Source organism: Ranitomeya imitator, chromosome 10, assembly GCF_032444005.1.
Source record: "Ranitomeya imitator isolate aRanImi1 chromosome 10, aRanImi1.pri, whole genome shotgun sequence".
NCBI classification, from domain to species: Eukaryota; Metazoa; Chordata; class Amphibia; order Anura; family Dendrobatidae; genus Ranitomeya; species Ranitomeya imitator.
The window spans coordinates 54,125,645-54,149,478 of NC_091291.1; the positions used below are offsets into that span (position 1 = coordinate 54,125,645).

The 23,834-nt window shown below is 44.6% G+C and overlaps 1 protein-coding gene across 6 annotated transcripts in view; it reads right to left on the reverse strand.

Annotated features, from left to right (window-relative positions):
- LOC138651035 (sulfotransferase 2B1-like) overlaps positions 1–23,834 on the reverse strand; it is a 134,508-nt gene that overhangs the window by 52,793 nt on the left and 57,881 nt on the right. For all 6 annotated transcript variants that reach the window (XR_011315428.1, XM_069740972.1, XM_069740973.1 and 3 more), the window contains one exon: positions 17,840–17,966. Coding sequence is in view for 5 of the 6 variants with exons in the window: in XM_069740972.1 (XP_069597073.1) it covers positions 17,840–17,966 (127 nt within the window). In the remaining variant the exon portion in view is untranslated. The remainder of the gene's footprint in view (positions 1–17,839; positions 17,967–23,834) is intronic.

The window sequence follows — 23,834 nt, forward strand, 5'->3', positions numbered from 1 at the left end:
GTGTAGCCCATTCACTATCTCCATCTATCCCCATCCCCTGAAGATGGCTGGACCATCATTGTAAATACATCATTGTAAATACACACCTGTACTTTGTATCTCCCCCACCTCATTGTAGAGTGTAAGCTCTCACGAGCTATATTTCGCTTTACTTATTGTATTGTTAACGTTGTTACTTATGACTGTTGTGTTTGAAACTGTTAAACTGTAAAGCGCTGCGGAATATGTTGGCGCTATATAAATAAAGATTATTATTATTATTTAACCCCCTTGCCCAAAATTCAGTGGCCTATAATAGTACAGAGCATGTTAACCCTGGTGATCTAGTGGCAGGTAAGGAAGAGACATTGCAGGAAACCAAGTGAAAAAGTAGGACTAATGTAGGGTTGTGGGTCTCTGAGATTTATAATGGAATACATAGGCTGACAAACAATTTCCCAAAGGGGGGTACCTTTTCTAAAAACATACTATTGCCATCACAGCCCCTCTTGCCCAACATTCACCGGCCTATAACAGTACAGAACACGTTCACCCAGGTCATGTAGTCAGAGATAAGGAAGAGACATTGCAGGAAACAGAGTTAAGAAGTAGGCCCAATGTAGGGGTGTGGGTCTCTGAGACTTGTAATGGAGTGCATGGCCTGGCAAGCATTTGCCCATGGGGGGAAAATTTGTTTAAACATTTTTCATGGGGATCATAGACACCCTTGCCCAAAAATTGGACTGCCTGGAGCAGCACAGAAGACTTTAAACCTGGTGATCTAGTGGTGGAGAATGAGGAGACATAAAGATAAATCATAATGAAATAAAGCAAATACACAAAAAATGTAAATACACTGATGAAAGTAAATAACAAAAGGGAGGGGCGAACACAGGTTCATAGATTTGAAGCCAGAATGTGTCCAGCAAGATATGTTTGTCCCTAGCAACAGCTCAGAGACAGGGCTATAAAGAAAAATATAATATAAAAGTCTTTGAATTATGTTCTATTGCAGAGGTATTCACTACCTCATTAGAGTACTGTCCAGAGATTGGGAAAATGGAAAATATAAGAATAAATGGGAATAATAGCCGTAAATCTCTTTTTTATTATCTTTTCCCCTGTGGGAGTAACAATTGTTTTGGTTTGCAATTAGTAACGGACATCAAAAAACACCCTTGCACAAAAAAATTGTGACTTTGGCATCACGGAATTCGTTCACCCTGGTGTTCTACTGCTTGTGGATGATGAGGAAGAGGATAAGGAGGAGAATAACAACAAACAGACCAAATCTGAAAGCATATACCCAGGTGTGATTGTGAAGAGGTGCATGAGAATACATCTCCCCAAAAAAGAGAATGTATTAGAGGTTATGTTTCGCTGTTGTACAGAAGTCTTTCCCAATCCAGCCCTTGTTCATTTTTATGAGAGTCAGCCTGTCAGGATTTTCAGTTGACAGGCAGATGCTCTTATCTGTTATAATTCCACCAGCGGCACTAAAAACCACCTCCGACAGAACGCTAGCAGCAGGGCAGGCCAGGACCTCCAGGGCGTTGAAAGCCAGTTCATGCCACATGTCCAGCATGGATACTCAATAATTAAAAAGCACATAGGAATCACAGAGGATGTTTGCACGGTCTGCAAGATACTCCCTCAGCATCTTCCCAAACATTGCACTTCTTGTGACAGCACCCCTTGCCTCTGTCCCGGCATGATGGGAGGGTCTGAGAAAACTATCCCAGAACTTTGCCATTGTTCCTCTGCCTGAGCTGGATTGTACTTCTGTCTCTCTCGCATGGACTTCTTGGTAGTACAACAAACTGATGTCTGCTGCCAGCGTTCTCACTTGGGAATTTTCTAAGCAATTCCGCTACAAGGGCCCTCTGGTACTGCAACATTTTAGTACACCTGTCTGCCTCTGGAAGAAGAGATTGAAAGTTCTCCTTGTAGTGTGCGTCTAGAAGTGTCACCAATCAGTAATGCGTGTCACAAAAATTTTTATAATGCGAGGGTCACGTGAAACGCAGCGCAACATAAAGTCAGCCATGCGTGCCAGACTGCTAACAGGCAAGACATGATGGTGATGCTAATTATGGTGCCATCACAGCTCACCATCTTGGTGCAGTCCTCAAAGTTTTGTAGGATGGTACATATGTCTGACATCCATGTCCTCTCCTGAGGTCTTATGTGTGGAGTCTGAACTGAATATCAACGGCCTTGTTGATGTTGGTAATCAACAACTGCACTCTTCTGCTCACAAATCCTTTCCAACATATGCAGCGTAAAATTCCAATGAGTGGGGACATCACACACCAGTCGGTGAGCAAGAAGCTACAAATGCTGCTGAAGCACGGCAAGGGGGGGCTGAAGCTGTAGCTGACTTTTCAAAATGGGCAGACAGCTGGTGTACTTTCACTGGCAGATCTGGCTGCTCCGGGTAGCTTTTGAGAAAATGTTGAACCACGAGGTTAAGCACATGGGCCAAGCAAGGTACGTGTGTGAGCTCACCTTGGCTCAGAGCCGCCACCAGGTTCCGGCCATTGTCACACACGACCATGCCTGGCTATAGGTTTAGCGGTGTCATCCAAATATCTGACTACTCTTTCAGGGCTGTCCACAACTTTTCAGCATTGTGCAGTTTGTCACCTATGCAGATCAGCTTCAGCACAGCCTGTTGCCTCTTGGCTGAGGCAGTGCTGCAGTGCTTCCAGCTTCTGACTGATGTTTTGATTTCACAGATTGAGGCTGAATGGGAGGTCAATGTACAGGAGCTGTAGACTGTGGGGGCAACCCTGATTGACGTAGGGCCCGCAATCCTCGGCGTGGGGAGGATGTGTTCCATCCCAAGGTCTGTCTGGGTCCCGGCTTCCACTATCTTAACCCAGTGTAACATCAGTGAGATGTACCGTTCCTGGCCACAAGCAGTTGTCCACGTGTCCGTGGTTAAGTGCACTTTCCCTGTAACAGCATTGTTGAGAGCATGGGTACTGTTGTGGGACACATGCTGGTGTAATGCCGGTATGGTGACTGGGGATCGAGTACCTTGGGACGGCCGCTACCATCAGGTTGCGGAAAGCTTCCATCTCAACGAGCCTAAAAGGCAACATTTCGAGTGCAAGCAGAAGAGAAATGTTAGAATTTAGGACTATGGCCTGTGGGGCGTTGGCTGGGTATTTATGCTTGTGTTTCAATGACTGGGGTATAGACAACTAAAGGCTTTGCTGGGACAAGCACTTGGACGGGTTTGATGATGGTGCTTCTTGACTGTGGCCAACAACAAGTGCAGGGCTAGAGGCATCTTCACATGCATGGTGGATTGGGGATTGGCTTCTACGCAGAACAGTGGAAAAAGCAGTGGTGTCACCTGCAGATAGTGTTCCTGAAGCCTGGGGTTCAACCCACAAAGTCGGAGGCTTTGCTGCCATGTGCCTGATCATGCTGGTGGTGATCAGGCTGGTAGTTTTGCTACTCCTGCTGATACGGGCATGGCAGATGCTGCAAATGGCCTGTTTGGGGTTATCGGCAGAGTCTTTAAAAAATAACCAGACTCGGGAAGATCTAACAGTTGGAATGGCAACTTCCCTCATGTTGGTGTTACGGGGAATGGATGCATGCCTTCTGTCTTTGGTCACCACACTGCTTCTTCCTGCCTGTTGGGGTGATATGCCTCCCTGCCCATGTGTGCTGGTGTCCTCGCTATGCATGTCTTCCTGCCAGGTTGGGTCAGTTACTATGTCATCCACCACCTCATCTTCCACATCCGCACCCTGCTCCTCCTCCTCACTTTCTGGCAATTGTGTCTCATCATCGTCCACATCTTGTGACACTTTTCCGCCATTGCATTTGTTTGACCGGGGCTGGTCAAAGCTCTGGACATCGCTACATGCGATCTCATCTGTCTCCACTTCAAGTTGACCGACCGAGAGTCTGCAATCTTGAAAAGGAAAACTGAACAGCTCTTCAGAGTGTCCAAGTATGGGATCAGTTGTCTCAGGGTTCTTAGCATGGTGGGAGGAAGGAGGATCAGGGTGAGGAATATCCTGGCCACACTCACGGCTACTCAGACATGACCGTGTGGAAGACATGGTGGTGGTGGCTAAGTGACATTATCCGACATCCAACCAACAACTGTTTCACACTGCTGTGGCTTAATTAGTGGTGTGTTGCAGTCCCCTAGAATCTGGGACAGGAAGGTCGAGCGAGAAGATGTGGGTCTTTGTTGGGGCCCACTTTCATCTTGGCCACGGCCTTGTCCTCTGCATGCAATATCAGAATCACGTCTACTTCCTGGTCCCTTGCCTTGCCCATTTTAAATGGACTACTGCACTATTTCTTCTATTCTACTGTCTCCTTCCCCATAATCCTGTAGAATGTAAGCCCGCAAGGGCAGGGTCCTCGCCCCTCTGTATCAGTCCGTCATTGTTAGTTTGTTTACTGTATGTGATATTTGTAACTTGTATGTAACCCCTTCTCATGTACAGCACCATGGAATCAATGGTGCTATATAAATAAATAATAATAATAACAATAATTTCAAAAGCTCAACACAAAAGTATTTATTTGGAGCTAAATGATATCTGATCAGTATGCCTAAAGCTACGATTTTTCAAACACAAACACCAGGCCTAAGCCTGACATAACAGACTGTATTAAAATTTTTTTAGGGTTTTGTAGAATTTTTTAAATAAAAAAAAGAACAAGGCTAGCAGACAGAGCTATGAAACTTATTCCTGCCACGCTACGATTTTTCCAACACAGTTACAACAGGCCTCAGCCTGACATGACAGACGGTATCAATTTTTTTTAGGGTTTTGTAGAATTTTTAAAATAAAAAAGAACAAAGCTAGCAGACAGAACTATGAAATTTATGCATGCGAAGCTACGATTTTTCAAACACAAACACCAGGCCTCAGCCTGACATAACAGACTGTATTAAATTTTTTTTAGGGTTTTCTAGAATTTTTTAAATAAAAAAAAAAGAACAAGGCTAGCAGACAGAACTATGAAACTTAGGCCTGTCAAGCTACGATTTTTCCAACACAGATACAACAGGCCTCAGCCTGACATAACAGACTGTATTACATTTTTTCTTTTAGGGCTTTGTACAATTTTTAAAATAAATAAAAAGAGTGGAACAAGGCTAGAGGACAGAACTATGAAACTTAAGGCCCCGTCACAAAAAAATTATTTTTTAGTCCCCAGTTTTGTATTTTCCCAAGGGTAACAGGAGAAATTGGACCCCAAAAGTTGTTGTCCAATTTGTCCCGAGTATGCTGGTACCCCATAGGTGGGGGGAACCACCGTTTGGGCGCATGGCAGAGCTCAGAAGGGAAGGAGCGCCGTTTGGAATGCAGACTTAGATGGATTGCTCTGCAGGCATCACAATGCATTCACAGAGACCCTGATGTGCCTAAACAGTAGAAACCCCCACAAGTGACCCCATATTGGAAACTCGACCCCCCAAGGAAGTTTTCTAGATGTGTTGTGAGAACTTTGAACTCCCAAGTGTTTCACTACAGTTTATAACACAGAGCTGTAAAAATAAAAAATAAATATTTTCCACAAACATTATTTTTTAGCCCCCGGTTTTGTATTTTCCCAGGGGTAACAGGAGAAATTGGATGTCAAAAGTTGTTGTCCAATTTGTCCTGAGAACGCTGATACCCCATGTTTGGGTAAACCCCTGTTTGGGCGCACAGGAGAGCTCGGAAGGGAAGGAGCACTGTTTTACTTTTTCAATGCAAAATTGACTGGAATTGAGAGCTGTGGCAAGAAGGTTTGTAGCGTCTGTCAGCGTAGTGTCCATAGGCTGGAGACGCTACCAGGAGACAGGCCAGTACACCAGGATACATGGAGGGGGCCGTAGGAGGGCAACAACCCAGCACAAATGGTTAGAAACCTACTCCATGAGGATGGTTTGAGTGCCCAATGTCTACAGATGGAGGTTGTGCTCACAGCCCAACACCGTGCAGTATGCTTAGCATTTGCCACAGAACACCAGGATTGGCAAATTCGCCACTGGCACCCTGTGCTCTTCACAGATGAAAGCAGGTTTACACTGAGCACATATGACAGACGTGACAAAGTCTGGAGATGCCGTGGACAGCGATCTGCTGCCTGCAACATCCTTCAGCATGACCGGTTTGGCAGTGGGTCACTAAAGGTGTGGGGTGGCATTTCTTTGGAGGGCCGCACAGCCCTCCATGTGCTCGCCAGAGATAGCCTGACTGCCATTAGGTACCGAGATGAGATCCTCACACCCCATGTGATACCATATGTTGGCGCCGTTGGCCCTGGGTTCCTCCTAATGCAGGACAATGCCAGACCTCATGTGGCTGGAGTGTGTCAGCAGTTCCTGCAAGATGAAGGCATTGAAGCTATGGACTGGCTCACACTTACCCAGACCTGAATCCGATTGAACACAACTGGGACAGTAGAACAAAGTACCACAACTTCAGAGTCTGCTAAATCTTTCTGAAGGTCCTTTGCAGTCCAGCGGGTGCTCTTATTTGATTCTCTATCAATCCTAGGAGTAGCTCTCACTGAAATTTTGCTTGGTCCTCTAGACCTTATCTTGACCTCCATTGTTGCTGTTCACTGCCATTTCCTAATTACATTTCAAACTGAGGAAAGGTCAACTTGAAAACGCTTTGCTATCTTCTTATAACCTTATCCTGCTTTCTAAGCCTTCACCATTTTCAGAGGGCTAGGCAGATGATTAAAAGAATCAATGGCTGCTCTGTTTTTGCCCAAGGTTAGAAGAGGCTGGGATTTTATAAAGCTGGGAAATTTTCATCACCTGGCCTTTCCTAACCATGATAGTGAACAATACACAACCCTAAGAAGCGAATTAAGATCTGAAACCTTAACCCCTTTCTGCCATCAGACGTACTATTGCGTCCATGGGGGGTGGGCCCTACTTCCCAAGGACGCAATAGTACGTCATATGCGATCGGCAGCGCTCACGGGGGGAGCGGCGCCGATCGCGGCCGGGTGTCAGCTGCCTATCGCAGCTGACATCCGGCACTATGTGCCAGGAGCGGTCACGGACCGCCCCCGGCACATTAACCCCCGGCACACCGCGATCAAAGATGATCGCGATGTGCCGGCGGTGCAGGGAAGCACCGCGCAGGGAGGGGGGCTCCCTGCGGGCTTCCCTGAGCCCCCCGCAGCAACGCGATGTGATCGCGTTGCTGCGAGGGTCTTGCCGCCCTCCCTCCCTGCTCCAGGTCCCGGATCCAAGATGGCCGCGGATCCGGGTCCTGCAGGGAGGGAGGTGGCTTCACAGAGCCTGCTCAGAGCAGGCACTGTGAAGCCTGCACTGCTGCATGTCAGATCAGTGATCTGACAGAGTGCTGTGCAAACTGTCAGATCACTGATCTGTGATGTCCCCCCCTGGGACAAAGTAAAAAAGTAAAAAAAAAATTTTCCAAATGTGTAAAAAAAATTAAAAAAAAATATTCCTAAATAATGAAAAAAAAAAAAAAATATTCCCATAAATACATTTCTTCATCTAAATAAAAAAAAAAAAAAACAATAAAAGTACACATATTTAGTATCGCCGCGTCCGTATCGACTCGCCCTATAAAACTGGCACACTAGTTAACCCCTTCAGTAAACACCGTAAGAAAAAAAAAAAAAAAACGAGGCAAAAAACGACGCTTTATTATCATACCGCCGAACAAAAAGTGGAATAACACGTGATCAAAAAGACAGATATAAACAACCATGGTACCGCTGAAAGCGTCATCTTGTCCCGCAAAAAACGAGCCACCATACAGCATCATCAGCAAAAAAATGAAAAAGTTATAGTCCTGAGAATAAAGCGATGCCAAAATAATTATTTTTTCTATAAAATAGTTTTTATCGTATAAAAGCGCCAAAACATAAAAAAATGATATAAATGAGATGTCGCTGTAATCGTACTGACCCGAAGAATAAAACTGCTTTATCAATTTTACCAAACGCGGAACGGTATAAACGCCTCCCCCAAAAGAAATTCATGAATAGCTGGTTTTTGGTCATTCTGTCTCACAAAAATCGGAATAAAAAGCGATCAAAAAATGTCACGTGCCCGAAAATGTTACCAATAAAAACGTCAACTCGTCGCGTAAAAAACAAGACCTCACATGACTGTGTGGACCAAAATATGGAAAAATTATAGCTCTCAAAATGTGGTAACGCAAAAAATATTTTTTGCAATAAAAAGCGTCTTTCAGTGTGTGACGGCTGCCAATCATAAAAATCCGCTAAAAAACCCGCTATAAAAGTAAATCAAACCCCCCTTCATCACCCCCTTAGTTAGGGAAAAATAAAAAAATGTATTTATTTCCATTTTCCCATTAGGGCTAGGGTTAGGGCTAGGGTTAGGGCTAGGGTTAGGGCTAGTGTTAGGGTTAGGGCTAGGGTTAGGGCTAGGGTTAGGGCTAGGGCTAGGGTTAGGGCTAGGGTTAGGGCTAGGGTTAGGGTTAGGGCTAGGGTTAGGGTTAGGGTTAGGGCTAGGGTTAGGGCTAGGGTTAGGGTTAGGGCTAGGGTTAGGGCTAGGGTTAGGGCTAGGGTTAGGGCTAGGGTTAGGGCTAGGGTTAGGGTTAGGGCTAGGGTTAGGGTTAGGGTTAGGGCTAGGGTTAGGGCTAGGGTTAGGGTTAGGGCTAGGGTTAGGGCTAGGGTTAGGGCTAGGGTTAGGGCTAGGGTTAGGGCTAGGGTTAGGGTTGGGGCTAGGGTTAGGGCTAGGGTTAGGGCTAGGGTTAGGGCTACAGTTAGGGTTGGGGCTAAAGTTACAGTTAGGGTTTAGATTACATTTACAGTTGGGAATAGGGTTGGGATTAGGGTTAGGGGTGTGTCAGGGTTAGAGGTGTGGTTAGGGTTACCGTTGGAATTAGGGTTAGGGGAGTGTTTGGATTAGGGTTTCAGTTATAATTGGGGGGTTTCCACTGTTTAGGCACATCAGGGGCTCTCCAAAAGCGACATGGCGTCCGATCTCAATTCCAGCCAATTCTGCGTTGAAAAAGTAAAACAGTGCTTCTTTCCTTCCGAGCTCACCCGTGTGCCCAAACAGGGGTTTACCCCAACATATGGGGTATCAGCGTACTCAGGACAAATAGGACAACAACTGTTGGGGTCCAATTTCTCCTGTTACCCTTGGGAAAATACAAAACTGGGGGCTAAAAAATAATTTTTGTGGGAAAAAAAAGATTTTTTATTTTTACGGCTCTGCGTTATAAACTGTAGTGAAACACTTGGGGTTCAAAGTTCTCACAACACATCTAGATAAGTTCCCGGGGGGGTCTAGTTTCCAATATGGGGTCACTTGTGGGGGGTTTCTACTGTTTAGGTACATTAGGGGCTCTGCAAACGCAATGTGACGCCTGCAGACCATTCCATCTAAGTCTGCATTCAAATGGCACTCCTTCCCTTCCGAGCCCTCCCATGCGCCCAAACAGTGGTTTCCCCCCACATATGGGGTATCAGCGCACTCAGGACAAATTGGACAACACATTTTTGGGTCCAATTTCTCCTGTTACCCTCGGGAAAATACAAAACTGGGGGCTAAAAAATAATTTTTGTGGGAAAAAAATTTTGTTTTATTTTTACGGCTCTCCATTATAAACCTCTGTGAAGCCCTTGGTGGGTCAAAGCGCTCACCACACATCTAGATAAGTTCCTTAGGGGGTCTACTTTCCAAAATGGTGTCACTTGTGGGGGGTTTCTACTGTTTAGGTACATTAGGGGCTCTGCAAACGCAATGTGACGCCTGCAGACCATTCCATCTAAGTCTGCATTCAAATGGCACTCCTTCCCTTCCGAGCCCTCCCATGCGCCCAAACAGTGGTTTCCCCCCACATATGGGGTATCAGCGCACTCAGGACAAATTGGACAACACATTTTTGGGTCCAATTTCTCCTGTTACCCTCGGGAAAATACAAAACTGGGGGCTAAAAAATAATTTTTGTGGGAAAAAATTTTTGTTTTATTTTTACGGCTCTCCATTATAAACCTCTGTGAAGCCCTTGGTGGGTCAAAGCGCTCACCACACATCTAGATAAGTTCCTTAGGGGGTCTACTTTCCAAAATGGTGTCACTTGTGAGTGGTTTCTACTATTTAGGTACATTAGGGGCTCTGCAAACGCAACATGGCGTCTCATCTCAATTCCTGTCAATTTTGCATTGAAAAGTCAAACGGCGCTCCTTCCTTTCCGAGCTCTCCCATCCGCCCAAACAGTGGTTTACCCCCACATATGGGGTATCAGCGCACTCAGGACAAATTGTACAACAACTATTGGGGTCCAATTTCTTCTCTTACCCTTGGAAAAATAAAAAATTGGGGGCGAAAAGATAATTTTTGTGAAAAAATATGATTTTTTTATTTTTACGGTTCTGCATTATAAACTTCTGTGAAGCACTGGGTGGGTCAAAGTGCTCACCACACCTCTAGATAAGTTCCTTAGGGGGTCTACTTTCCAAAATGGTGTCACTTGTGGGGGGTTTCAATGTTTAGGCACATCAGTGGCTTTCCAAACGCAACATGGCATCCCATCTCAATTCCTGTCAATTTTGCATTGAAAAGTCAAACGGCGCTCCTTCCCTTCCGAGCTCTCCCATCCGCCCAAACAGTGGTTTACCCCCACATATGGGATATCAGCTTACTCAGGACAAATTGTACAACAACTATTGGGGTCCAATTTCTTCTCTTACCCTTGGAAAAATAAAAAATTGGGGGCGAAAAGATAATTTGTGTGAAAAAATATGATTTTTTATTTTTACGGTTCTACATTATAAACTTCTGTGAAGCACTTGGTGGGTGAAAGAGCTCACCACACCTCTATATAAGTTCCTTAGGGGGTCTACTTTCCAAAATGGTGTCACTTGTGGGGGGTTTCAATGTTTAGGCACATCAGGGGCTCTCCAAACGAAACATGGTGTCCCATCTCAATTCCTGTCAATTTTGCATTGAAAAGTCAAATGGCGCTCCTTCGCTTCCGAGCTGTGCCATGCGCCCAAACAGTGGTTTACCCCCACATGTGGGGTATTGGCGTACTCAGGACAAATTGTACAACAATGATTGCGGTCCATTTTCTCCTGTTACCCTTGGTAAAATAAAACAAATTGGAGCTGAATTAAATTTTTTGTGAAAAAAAGTTAAATGTTCATTTTTATTTAAACATTCAAAAAATTCCTGTGAAGCACCAGAAGGGTTAATAAACTTCTTGAATGTGGTTTTAAGCACCTTGAGGGGTGTAGTTTTTAGAATGGTGTCACACTTGGGTATTTTCTATCATATAGACCCCTCAAAATGACTTCAAATGAGATGTGGTCCCTAAAAAAAAATGGTGTTGTAGAAATGAGAAATTGCTGGTCAACTTTTCACCCTTATAACTCCCTAACAAAAAAAAATTTTGGTTCCAAAATTGTGCTGATGTAAAGTAGACATGTGGGAAATGTTACTTATTAAGTATTTTGTGTGACATATATCTGTGATTTAATTGCATAAAAATTCAAAGTTGGAAAATTGCGAAATTTTCATAATTTTCGCCAAATTTCCGTTTTTTTCACAAATAAACGCAGGTACTATCAAAGAATTTTTACCATTGTCATGAAGTACAATATGTCACGAGAAAACAATGTCAGATTCACTGGGATCCGTTGAAGCGTTCCAGAGTTATAACCTCATAAAGGGACAGTGGTCAGAATTGTAAAAATTGGCCCGGTCATTAACGTGCAAACCACCCTTGGGGGTAAAGGGGTTAAGGCCCCGTCACACATAGCGAGATCGCTAGCGAGATCGCTGCTGAGTCACAAGTTTTGTGACGCAACAGCGATCTCAGTAGCGATCTCGCTATGTGTGACACGTACCAGCGATCAGGCCCCTGCTGTGAGATCGCTGGTCGTGTCGGAATGGCCTCGGCCATTTTTTGATCGTTGAGGTCCCGCTGACATCGCTGAATTGGCGTGTGTGACGCCGATTCAGCGATGTCTTCACTGGTAACCAGGGTAAACATCGGGTTACTAAGCGCAGGGCCGCGCTTAGTAACCCGATGTTTACCCTGGTTACCATCCTAAAAGTAAAAAAACAAACACTACATACTTACCTACCGCTGTCTGTCCCCGGCGCTGTGCTCTGCTCTCCTCCTGTACTGGCTGTGAGCGTCGGTCAGCCGGAAAGCAGAGCGGTGACGTCACCGCTCTGCTTTCCGGCCGCTGTGCTCACACAGCCAGTACAGGAGGAGTGCAGAGCAGAGCGCCGGGGACAGACAGCGTTAGGTAAGTATGTACTGTTTGTTTTTTTTACTTTTAGGATGGTAACCAGGGTAAACATCGGGTTACTAAGCGTGGCCTTGCGCTTAGTTACCCGATGTTTACCCTGGTTACCGGCATCGTTGGTCGCTGGAGAGCGGTCTGTGTGACAGCTCTCCAGCGACCAAACAGCGACGCTGCAGCGATCCGGATCGTTGTCGGTATCGCTGCAGCGTCGCTATGTGTGACGGGGCCTTTAGTCAATTTTAGCTGAGCACACAAATCTCCAAGGGTGCCCAAACTTATGCATTGGCCCATTTTCCTTTTGTTATTATTAAAATATAAAAAGTGACATTGTATTTGTTCTGACTAAAATAGAAAGTAAATATGTCACCTTTAACTTGAACTTTAGCCTTTTTCGAGATCATTTCATCTTCAACTTGCCTAACTGTTCACAATATAGGAAAAGGGTTTTGGTATGCACTCAGCCTAATACAAGGCGAGGTGCTGGTGTAATGGACCCGTGGCCCAAATAGTAGTATAAATAGTAATTCACCGCACTCTCTTATGAATAAGTGATGAAGGTATAGTGTCAATTTATTAAATAAGGACTGGGAGCATAACAGAATATTACAGCATAAGCGATACAACGTTTCGGCTCAGCCAGAGCCTTTGTCACGTATTCGCTGTGAAAGAAACAAAGAAACACAAATACATAAAATACATAAAAAAAACAAATAATAATATCTCAATACAAAAGTGGGTCGTCCTAGGGTCGACGTGGAAGAAAACAAACATGTCAACCAACAGCAAAAAACAAGGACGTCTGTGGAAGTGATGAAACAGGGATCAAGAGTTGGAGTAGAGTACAAAGCGATCCTGTGCCTCCTGCGGGTAGGGATAGTATTGTGAGTACAAGATAGTTATATACCCAGGTAAAAGCCGCAGACAAAAGAAGGGGGTTTATATGACCCAGCGTACTGCTTGCACCACACAAAAGAGAAAACACACACACTATAATATAGCATAGTTGATTACCTTATTTCAGCAAGAGAATAGTGTGCAGTAAGGGAAAAGTCCCAGTTATAAGATGCAGATTCTGCAGAAAACAGTGAACATATATTAGCTACTGCAAGCTCAGGAAGATGTGCCCATGGAAACAGATAAGATACCTTAGGTAATGCAGTGAATATGCTCATGGATTACTTCCATCAGATAACATGGACCTGTTTGGAGTGAATAGTATGTATGTAACACTCCCTCAATATGTAAAGGATATGCGCCGGGGAAAAGGAGAGATGTGTATGCTAATTACCTGCGGCGTTCGGGTATGGAGCGGCGCTCCCGCGCTGTGCTCTGGTGTTAGACTGAGCCGGGTCTGCTGGGGATCCGGCGTGCGTGTGTCTAATGGCCGCCGCACCGGAAGTGGATGGTGCAGACCGGAAGTGACATATCGCTAGTGTCTGAAGCTCCAATGCGCATGTACAACCCATGTTGTAGCAACCCTGTTGCTAAGTGCAGCCTGTGGCTTGTAATAAGGCAGTAGGTAATGTAGTATAAGGTCAGGACGGGAATGTGATGAATCCTGGGCAGCAGAAAATGGAAACCTATGTGTGGCGTCTATAAATAGAGGATTAAACCACAGGATCAATGGATGAACATGTGTACTATAAGAGGGAAGGAAAAACGAGGGGGAGAGGGGAGAAAGAAACTAAAAGCTAGGGGTAGGGGCAACTCACCCAAAATAGAATTTGTGGTCTAATGAAATCACATATTAGCGGGTCTGTAATAGAAAATAATTAGTTAGTAAATAGATTAACAAGGTTTCAAATTAACCAATCAATCTCCCTATTCAATCCTCTTGGAGTCAGAGTATCCAGTTTATAAATCCAGTAGGTCTCACGCGCCCTGAGAAGTCTGATGTGGTCCCCCCCTCTTCTGGGGCGAGGGACATGCTCAATTACTTGGAACTTGAGCTGGGCCACACTATGCCCAAACCTAGTAAAGTGATCGGGTAGAGGTAACCAATTTTTCCCGCATCTAATGGTAGACTTATGGCTTGCAATTCTGTCTTTTATGTGCTGCGTGGTTTCTCCCACGTACAGGAGACCACATGGGCATTTGATTAGATAAACAACAAAGTTTGAATTACATGTGTGAAATCCACGTATAGGATATGATTTGCCAGATCTCGGGTGGGTTATGCTGTCAGATTTGATGACATTAGAGCAGGCTGCACAATTCAGGCAGGGAAAGGTGCCATTGCGTCGGGTACCTAATAACTTTTGTGTAGTGGTCGGCCGTTTGCTGCCCATGTCGGCTCTTACAAGCTTGTCCTTGATGTTGGGTGCTCTTTTATTGCACATTAGAACTGGTTCTTTAAAAGTGGGTACGTTTGGATAAGCCTTAGCTAAGAGAGGCCAATGTCTCCTGATGATAAAGTGGATTTTTGGTACAAGCGGATGAAACTCGTGTACGAACGGGATCCTTTCTTGTGCATTGCTAGGAGGCCGGGGAGATGGAGGTGACAGGGTGCGTGCTTTCTCTTCCGTGAGGAGTTTGGAGGGGTAGCACCTCGCCTGGAATTTGTGGGCCATAGATTCTAGTCTGTCATTCAGTGTCCCGGGATCGGAGACAATACGTGCTACTCTGTTGAACTGGGAACGTGGTAAACTGTTCTTTAGTGAGCGTGGATGGCAACTAGTGTAGTGCAGGAGACTGTTACAGTCCGTGGGCTTACTGTAGATGTCTGTAGACAGGCCCCCATTCAAGACCTTGAGGACCATGGTATCCAAAAAGTGTACTGAATCCGTATTATAGTGAATGGTAAATTGTAGCTCAGGGAGGATAGAATTTAAGTGAGAGTGGAAGGACAACAGTGTATCCAGGTTACCTGTCCAAACGAGGAAAATGTCATCAATATAACGGTGATAACATAGGACATGACATATGAAAAGGTCATTGGTGAACACATGGCTTATCTCAAAATGGTTCATAAACGCGTTAGCATAAGCCGGTGTGACGTTTGAACCCATGGCTGTACCGTATTTTTGGATGTAAAAGGTATCTTCAGCTAAGAAGTAGTTCTCGTAGAGCACTAGGGTAAGTAGGTCCAAGCAGAGTTGGATGGTATCCTCTGATAGTGAAGACTGGCACAATAGATATTTCGTGGCCTCAATACCCTTGGTGTGCTGGATAGATGTGTATAGGCTATTGACATCCAGTGTAACACTGGATGTCAATAGCCTATACACATCTATCCAGCACACCAAGGGTACAGACATCTACAGTAAGCCCACGGACTGTAACAGTCTCCTGCACTACACTAGTTGCCATCCACGCTCACTAAAGAACAGTTTACCACGTTCCCAGTTCAACAGAGTAGCACGTATTGTCTCCGATCCCGGGACACTGAATGACAGACTAGAATCTATGGCCCACAAATTCCAGGCGAGGTGCTACCCCTCCAAACTCCTCACGGAAGAGAAAGCACGCACCCTGTCACCTCCATCTCCCCGGCCTCCTAGCAATGCACAAGAAAGGATCCCGTTCGTACACGAGTTTCATCCGCTTGTACCAAAAATCCACTTTATCATCAGGAGACATTGGCCTCTCTTAGCTAAGGCTTATCCAAACGTACCCACTTTTAAAGAACCAGTTCTAATGTGCAATAAAAGAGCACCCAACATCAAGGACAAGCTTGTAAGAGCCGACATGGGCAGCAAACGGCCGACCACTACACAAAAGTTATTAGGTACCCGACGCAATGGCACCTTTCCCTGCCTGAATTGTGCAGCCTGCTCTAATGTCATCAAATCTGACAGCATAACCCACCCGAGATCTGGCAAATCATATCCTATACGTGGATTTCACACATGTAATTCAAACTTTGTTGTTTATCTAATCAAATGCCCATGTGGTCTCCTGTACGTGGGAGAAACCACGCAGCACATAAAAGACAGAATTGCAAGCCATAAGTCTACCATTAGATGCGGGAAAAATTGGTTACCTCTACCCGATCACTTTACTAGGTTTGGGCATAGTGTGGCCCAGCTCAAGTTCCAAGTAATTGAGCATGTCCCTCGCCCCAGAAGAGGGGGGGACCACATCAGACTTCTCAGGGCGCGTGAGACCTACTGGATTTATAAACTGGATACTCTGACTCCAAGAGGATTGAATAGGGAGATTGATTGGTTAATTTGAAACCTTGTTAATCTATTTACTAACTAATTATTTTCTATTACAGACCCGCTAATATGTGATTTCATTAGACCACAAATTCTATTTTGGGTGAGTTGCCCCTACCCCTAGCTTTTAGTTTCTTTCTCCCCTCTCCCCCTCGTTTTTCCTTCCCTCTTATAGTACACATGTTCATCCATTGATCCTGTGGTTTAATCCTCTATTTATAGACGCCACACATAGGTTTCCATTTTCTGCTGCCCAGGATTCATCACATTCCCGTCCTGACCTTATACTACATTACCTACTGCCTTATTACAAGCCACAGGCTGCACTTAGCAACAGGGTTGCTACAACATGGGTTGTACATGCGCATTGGAGCTTCAGACACTAGCGATATGCCACTTCCGGTCTGCACCATCCACTTCCGGTGCGGCGGCCATTAGACACACGCACGCCGGATCCCCAGCAGACCCGGCTCAGTCTAACACCAGAGCACAGCGCGGGAGCGCCGCTCCATACCCGAACGCCGCAGGTAATTAGCATACACATCTCTCATTTTCCCCGGCGCATATCCTTTACATATTGAGGGAGTGTTACATACATACTATTCACTCCAAACAGGTCCATGTTATCTGATGGAAGTAATCCATGAGCATATTCACTGCATTACCTAAGGTATCTTATCTGTTTCCATGGGCACATCTTCCTGAGCTTGCAGTAGCTAATATATGTTCACTGTTTTCTGCAGAATCTGCATCTTATAACTGGGACTTTTCCCTTACTGCACACTATTCTCTTGCTGAAATAAGGTAATCAACTATGCTATATTATAGTGTGTGTGTTTTCTCTTTTGTGTGGTGCAAGCAGTACGCTGGGTCATATAAACCCCCTTCTTTTGTCTGCGGCTTTTACCTGGGTATATAACTATCTTGTACTCACAATACTATCCCTACCCGCAGGAGGCACAGGATCGTTTTGTACTCTACTCCAACTCTTGATCCCTGTTTCATCACTTCCACAGACGTCCTTGTTTTTTGCTGTTGGTTGACATGTTTGTTTTCTTCCACGTCGACTCTAGGACGACCCACTTTTGTATTGAGATATTATTATTTGTTTTTTTATGTATTTTATGTATTTGTGTTTCTTTGTTTCTTTCACAGCAAATACGTGACAAAGGCTCTGGCTGAGCCGAAACGTTGTATCGCTTATGCTGTAATATTCTGTTATGCTCCCAGTCCTTATTTAATAAATTGACACTATACCTTCATCACTTATTCATAAGAGAGTGCGGTGAATTACTATTTATACTAACTGTTCACAATAACAGTAATTTTTAGCAGGGGTACCTAAAGTTTTACATGCCACTGTATACAGCCATAACTACCTCCATTTGTACAAATTTGATGACAACTTCTCTTAAATGATGGAACAAACACAATGTACTCACTGTTGCCTTGCAAAAAATCTTCAAAAAACTCTGGAAAGCTTTTGGGATCTTTGTAAAGGGAGAGCATTTTAGAAAAATGATACAAAGATACAAGAATATCCTTAGGATTCCTCATAATATAGATGATCTGTAGAACAAAAGAGCAAATATTAATAAATATTAATATAAGTAATTTAAGCATCATAGAATGTATGAACATTCCTCCATGTTAAAATGTTACTGACATAGCTTAAAAGTAAGAGCACCTTGGGGGACTATATATATATATATATATATATATATATGTACATACTTAACGGGAACATGTCACCTGCTTTTCCCATATTCCCATACAACTTTTTTTGACACTGTTACCAGTGGTGGTTTGCACTATTTGCATTTTTATGTCATACTAGCTGAAGAGCCCGGCGTTGCCTGGGCATAGTAAATATCTGTGGTTAGTTATAGCACCTCACGGCTCTTATTTTCCTATCATGCCTCTCATTTTCCCCCTTACACCTCTCATTTTCCCCCTCACTCCTCTTATTTTCCCCCTCACTCATCTCATTCCCCCCTATACTTGTCATTTCGACCTCACATCTGTCATTTTCCGATCAATCCACTATTTTTCCTCACTCCTCTCATTTTGCACTCACACCTTTTCATTTTCACCTCACACCCCTCATTTTCACCTCAGTATATACATGTTTGTCATCTCCCTTATATATAGTATACACCTGTATGTCTTCTCTTGTATATAGTATATATCTGTATGTCATCTCCCCTGTAAAAAGTATATACCTGCTGTACGTCATCTCCTCCTGTATATTGTATATGCCTATGTGTTATCTCCTCCTATATATAGTATATACCTGTATGTTATCTCCTGTATATAGTATATACCTGTGTGTCATCTCCTCCTCTATATAGTATGTACCTGTATGTCATCTCCTCCTGTATATTGTATATACCCATGTGTCATCTCCACCTGTGTATAGTATATACCTGTGTGTCATCTCCACTGTATATAGTATATACCTGTATGTCATCTCCCCTGTATATAGTATATACCAGGATGTCATCTCCTCCTGAATATAGTATATACCTGTATGTCATCTCCTCCTGTATATAGTATATACCTGTGTGTCATCTCCCCTGTATATAGTATATATGTGTGTGTCATCTCCTCCTGTATGTAGTATAAACCTGTGTGTCATCTCCTCATGTATATAGTATATACATGTGTCATCTCCTCCTGTATATAGTATATACCTGTAAGTCATCTCCTCCTGTATATAGTATATACCTGTGTGTCATCTGCTCCTGTATATAGTATATACCTGTAAGTCATCTCCTCCTGTATATAGTATATACCTGTATGTCATCTGCTCCCGTATATAGTATATACCTGTGTGTCATCTGCTCCTGTATATAGTATATACCTGTGTGTCATCTCCTCCTGTATATAGTATATACCTGTGTGTCATCTCCTCCTGTATATAGTATATACCTGTGTGTCATCTCTCCTGTATATAGTACTAAATTGGCAGCCTGATAAATCCCCAGCCAACAGGAAGCCCTCCCCCCTAGCAGTATATATTAGCTCACACATACACATAATAGACAGGTCATGTGACTGACAGCTGCCGTATTTCCTATATGGTACATTTGTTGCTCTTGTAGTTTGTCTGCTTATTAATCAGATTTTTATTTTTGAAGGATAATACCAGACTTGTGTGTGTTTTAGGGCGAGTTTCATGTGTCAAGTTGTGTGTGTTGAGTTGCATGTGGTGACATGCATGTAGCGACTTTTGTGGGATGATTTTTGTGTGGCGACATGCGTGTAGCAACTTTTTGTGTGTCGAGTTGCATGTGACAGGTTAGTGTAGCAAGTTGTGTGCAGCAAGTTTTGCGCATGGCGGGTTTTGCGCGTGGCGAGTTTTATGTGTGGTGCGTTTTGAGTATGTGCAAGTTTTGAGTGAGGCAACTTTTGCATGTGTTGCAACTTTTATGCATGTAGCAATTTTTCCGCGGGTGCAAGTTTTGCGTGTGGCAAGTTTTCCATGAGGTGAGTTTTGCACGTGTGGCGAGTTTTGCGTGAGCCTAGTTTTGCATGTGGCGAATTTTGAGCGGCGACTTTTGTGTTTCGACTTTTATGTGGCGAGGTTGGTGTATGTGTGGTGAAATGTGTGCTAAGGGTGGTATATGCGTTCAAGCACGTGGTAGTTTGTGGCACCTTTTGTGTGTGTGTGTTCATATCCCCGTGTGTGGTGAGTATCCCATGTCGGGGCCCCACATTAGCATCTGTACGGTATATAATCTTTGGCGCCATCGCTCTCACTCTTTAAGTTCCCCTTGTTCACATCTGGCAGCTGTCAATTTGCCTCCAACACTTTTCCTTTCACTTTTTCCTCATTATGTAGATAGGGGCAAAATTGTTTGGTGAATTGGAAAGCGCGGAGTTAAAATTTCACCTCACAACATAGCCTATGACACTCTCAGGGTCCAGACGTGTGACTGTGCAAAATTTTGTGGCTGTAGCTGCGATGCCTCCAACACTTTTCCTTTCACTTTTTCCCCATTATGTAGATAGGGGCAAAATTGTTTGGTGAATTGGAAAGCGTGGGTTAAAATTTCACCTCACAACATAGCCTATGACACTCTCAGGGTCCAGACGTGTGACTGTGCAAAATTTTGCGGCTGTAGCTGCGACGGTGCAGATGCCAATCCCGGACATACACACACACATTCAGCTTTATATATTAGATGAATCCTGTCATGGATATGCCGTTATGTTACTAGTAATGAACGGTATACGCAATTGATAATACTGTGAATATTATTCTCTAGGGTAAAAAAAAATCTTACAGATTCAGGCTGATAGCCTTTACTCATCTATCTGATCTGTGTGTTTGTCTGCATGTATATCTTCATTCTGTTATCTGACTGCTGATGTGAATACCTGGTTAAAATATGGTATTTTACAGTGCCTAGGCATACCTCCCAAGTTTTGAAGCTGGGAAAGAGGGACAAAGTTTGCGGCGCGCAACGCGCGCCGCGGCAAATTTTAGGCCATGCCTCTGGCCACACCCATTCACTAGCCACACCCATATTCACGTCCCAACCACACCCATTTAACACTGCTGATCACACTGTTCATAAAGAATATTTATAAACAAAAAAATATGGCCACACAGTGCTCCATACTGTATAATGGCCACACATGATGCTCAATACTTTATAATGACCGCATATGATGCTCCATACTGTATAATGGCCACAAATGATGCTCCATATTGTATAATGACTGCACATGATGCTCCAGACTGTATAATGGCTACACATGATGCTCCATACTGTATAATAGCCGCACATGATGCTCCATACTGTATAATGACCGCACATGATGCTCCATACTGTATAATGACCGCACATGATGCTCCATACTGTATATTGCCCACACATGATGCTCCATACGGTATAATGACCGCACATGATGCTCCATAGTGTATAATGACCGCACATGATGCTCCATACTGTATAATGGCCACACATGATGCTCCATACTGTATAATGACCGCACATGATGCTCCATACTGTATAATGGCCACACATGATGCTCCATACTGTATAATGGCCACACATGATGCTCCATACTGTATAATGGCCACACATGATGCTCCATCTATATATATAATTGTCTAAGGGTTTTTCCGTCTGTCTGTCTGTCTGTCTGTCTGTCCTGGAAATCCGCCAGGCCTCGACCAATCAGCAACGGGCACAGCGACGATGATGTCATAAAGGACGTAGAAATCCCACGTTTCTGATTCAGCAACGAGCACAGTATCGACGTAGATGTCATAATGGTTGCCATGGCGACGATGATGTCATAAAGGTTGCCTCGACCAATCAGCAACCGCCAGGCCTCGACGGCAAGGCCTCGACCAATCAGCGACGGGCACAGCACGGCGACGATGATGTCATAAAAGTTGCCTCGACCAATCAGCGACGGGCACAGTCTGCCGCGAATTCGCCTCGACCAATCAGCGACGGGCACAGTATCAACGCAGATGTCATAATGGTTGCCATGGCGACGATGATGTCATAAAGGTTGCCTCGACCAATCAGCGACGGGCACAGTCTGTCACGAATTCTGGAATCATCATTGTCCATATACTACGGGGACATGCATATTCTAGAATACCCGATGCGTTAGAATCGGGCCACAATCTAGTACTGTATAATGGCCGCACATGATGCTCCATACTGTATAATGGCCGCACATGATGCTCTATACTGTATAATGGCCACACATGATGCTCCATACTGAATAATGGCTGCACATGATGCTCCATACTGAATAATGACCACACATGATGCTCAATACTGTATAATGGCCACACATGATGCTCCATACTGTATAATGGCCGCACATGATGCTCCATACTGTATAATGGCCGCACATGATACTCAATACTGTATAATGACCGCACATGATGCTTCATACTGTATAATGACCGCATATGATGCTCCATACTGTATAATGACCACACATGATGCTCCATACTGTATAATGGCCGCACATGATGCTCCATACTGTATAATGGCCGCACATGATGCTCAATACTGTATAATGGCCGCACATGATGTTCCATACTGTATAATGGCCGCACATGATGCTCAATACTGTATAATGGCCGCACATGATGCTCCATACTGTATAATAGCCGCACATGATGCTCAACACTGTATAATGACCGCAAATGATGCTTCATACTGTATAATGACCGCATATGATGCTCCATACTGTATAATGACCGCACATGATTCTCCATACTGTATAATGACCGCACATGATGCTCCATACTGTATAATGGCCGCACATGATGCTGCATACTGTATAATGGCCGCACATGATGCTCAATACTTTATAATGGCCGCACATGATGCTCCATACTGTATAATGGCCGCACATGATGCTCCATACTGTATAATGGCAGCACATGATGTTCAATACTGTATAATGGCCGCACATGATGCTCAATACTGTATAATGGCCGCACATGATGCTCAATACTGTATAATGGCCGCACATGATGCTCCATACTGTATAATGACCGCATATGATGCTCCATACTGTATAATGACTGCACATGATACTCCATACTGTATATTGGCAGCACGATACTTCGTACCGTATAATGGCCACACATAGCTACTCCTACACACGCGGCTGCGCTCTGTAAACTTTGCACACACGGCTCCGCTCTGTACACCTCGTACACATTCAGCTCCGCTCCATACACCTCGTACACATTCAGTTCCGCTGCGTACACCTCATACACATACGGCTCCTCTCCATACATCTCGTACACACACGGCACCACTCCGTACACCTCGTACACACACGGCTCCGCTCTATACACATTGCACATGCTGCTCCGCTCCGTATACCTTGTACACGCATGGCTCTGCTCCACACACGTGGCTCTGCTCTGTACACCTCGTACACACGTGGCTCCGCTCCGTACACATGTGGCTCCGCTCCATACACCTTTCACACTCTGCTCTGATCCGCACACCTCTTACACACACGACTCCGCTCCGTACTCCTGTCACATGCTGCTCCGCTCCATACACTTCGTACACACGCGGCTGTGCTCCGTACACCTCGTACACATGGCTACATACACCTCTTACACACGACTCCGCTCCGTACACCATTCACATGCTGCTCTGCTCCGTACACCTCGTACACACGCGGCTGTGCTCCGTACACCACGTACACACGGCTCCGTACACCTCTTACACACGACTCCGCTCCGTACACCTTTCACATGCTGCTCCACTCCGTACACACGCGGCTGAGCTCCGTACACCTCGTACACACGCGGCTGTGCTCCGTACACCTCGTACACACACGGCTGCGCTCCGTACACCTCGTACACACGGCTCCGTACACCTCTTACACACGACTCCGCTCCATACACCTTTCACATGCTGCTCCGCTCCGTAC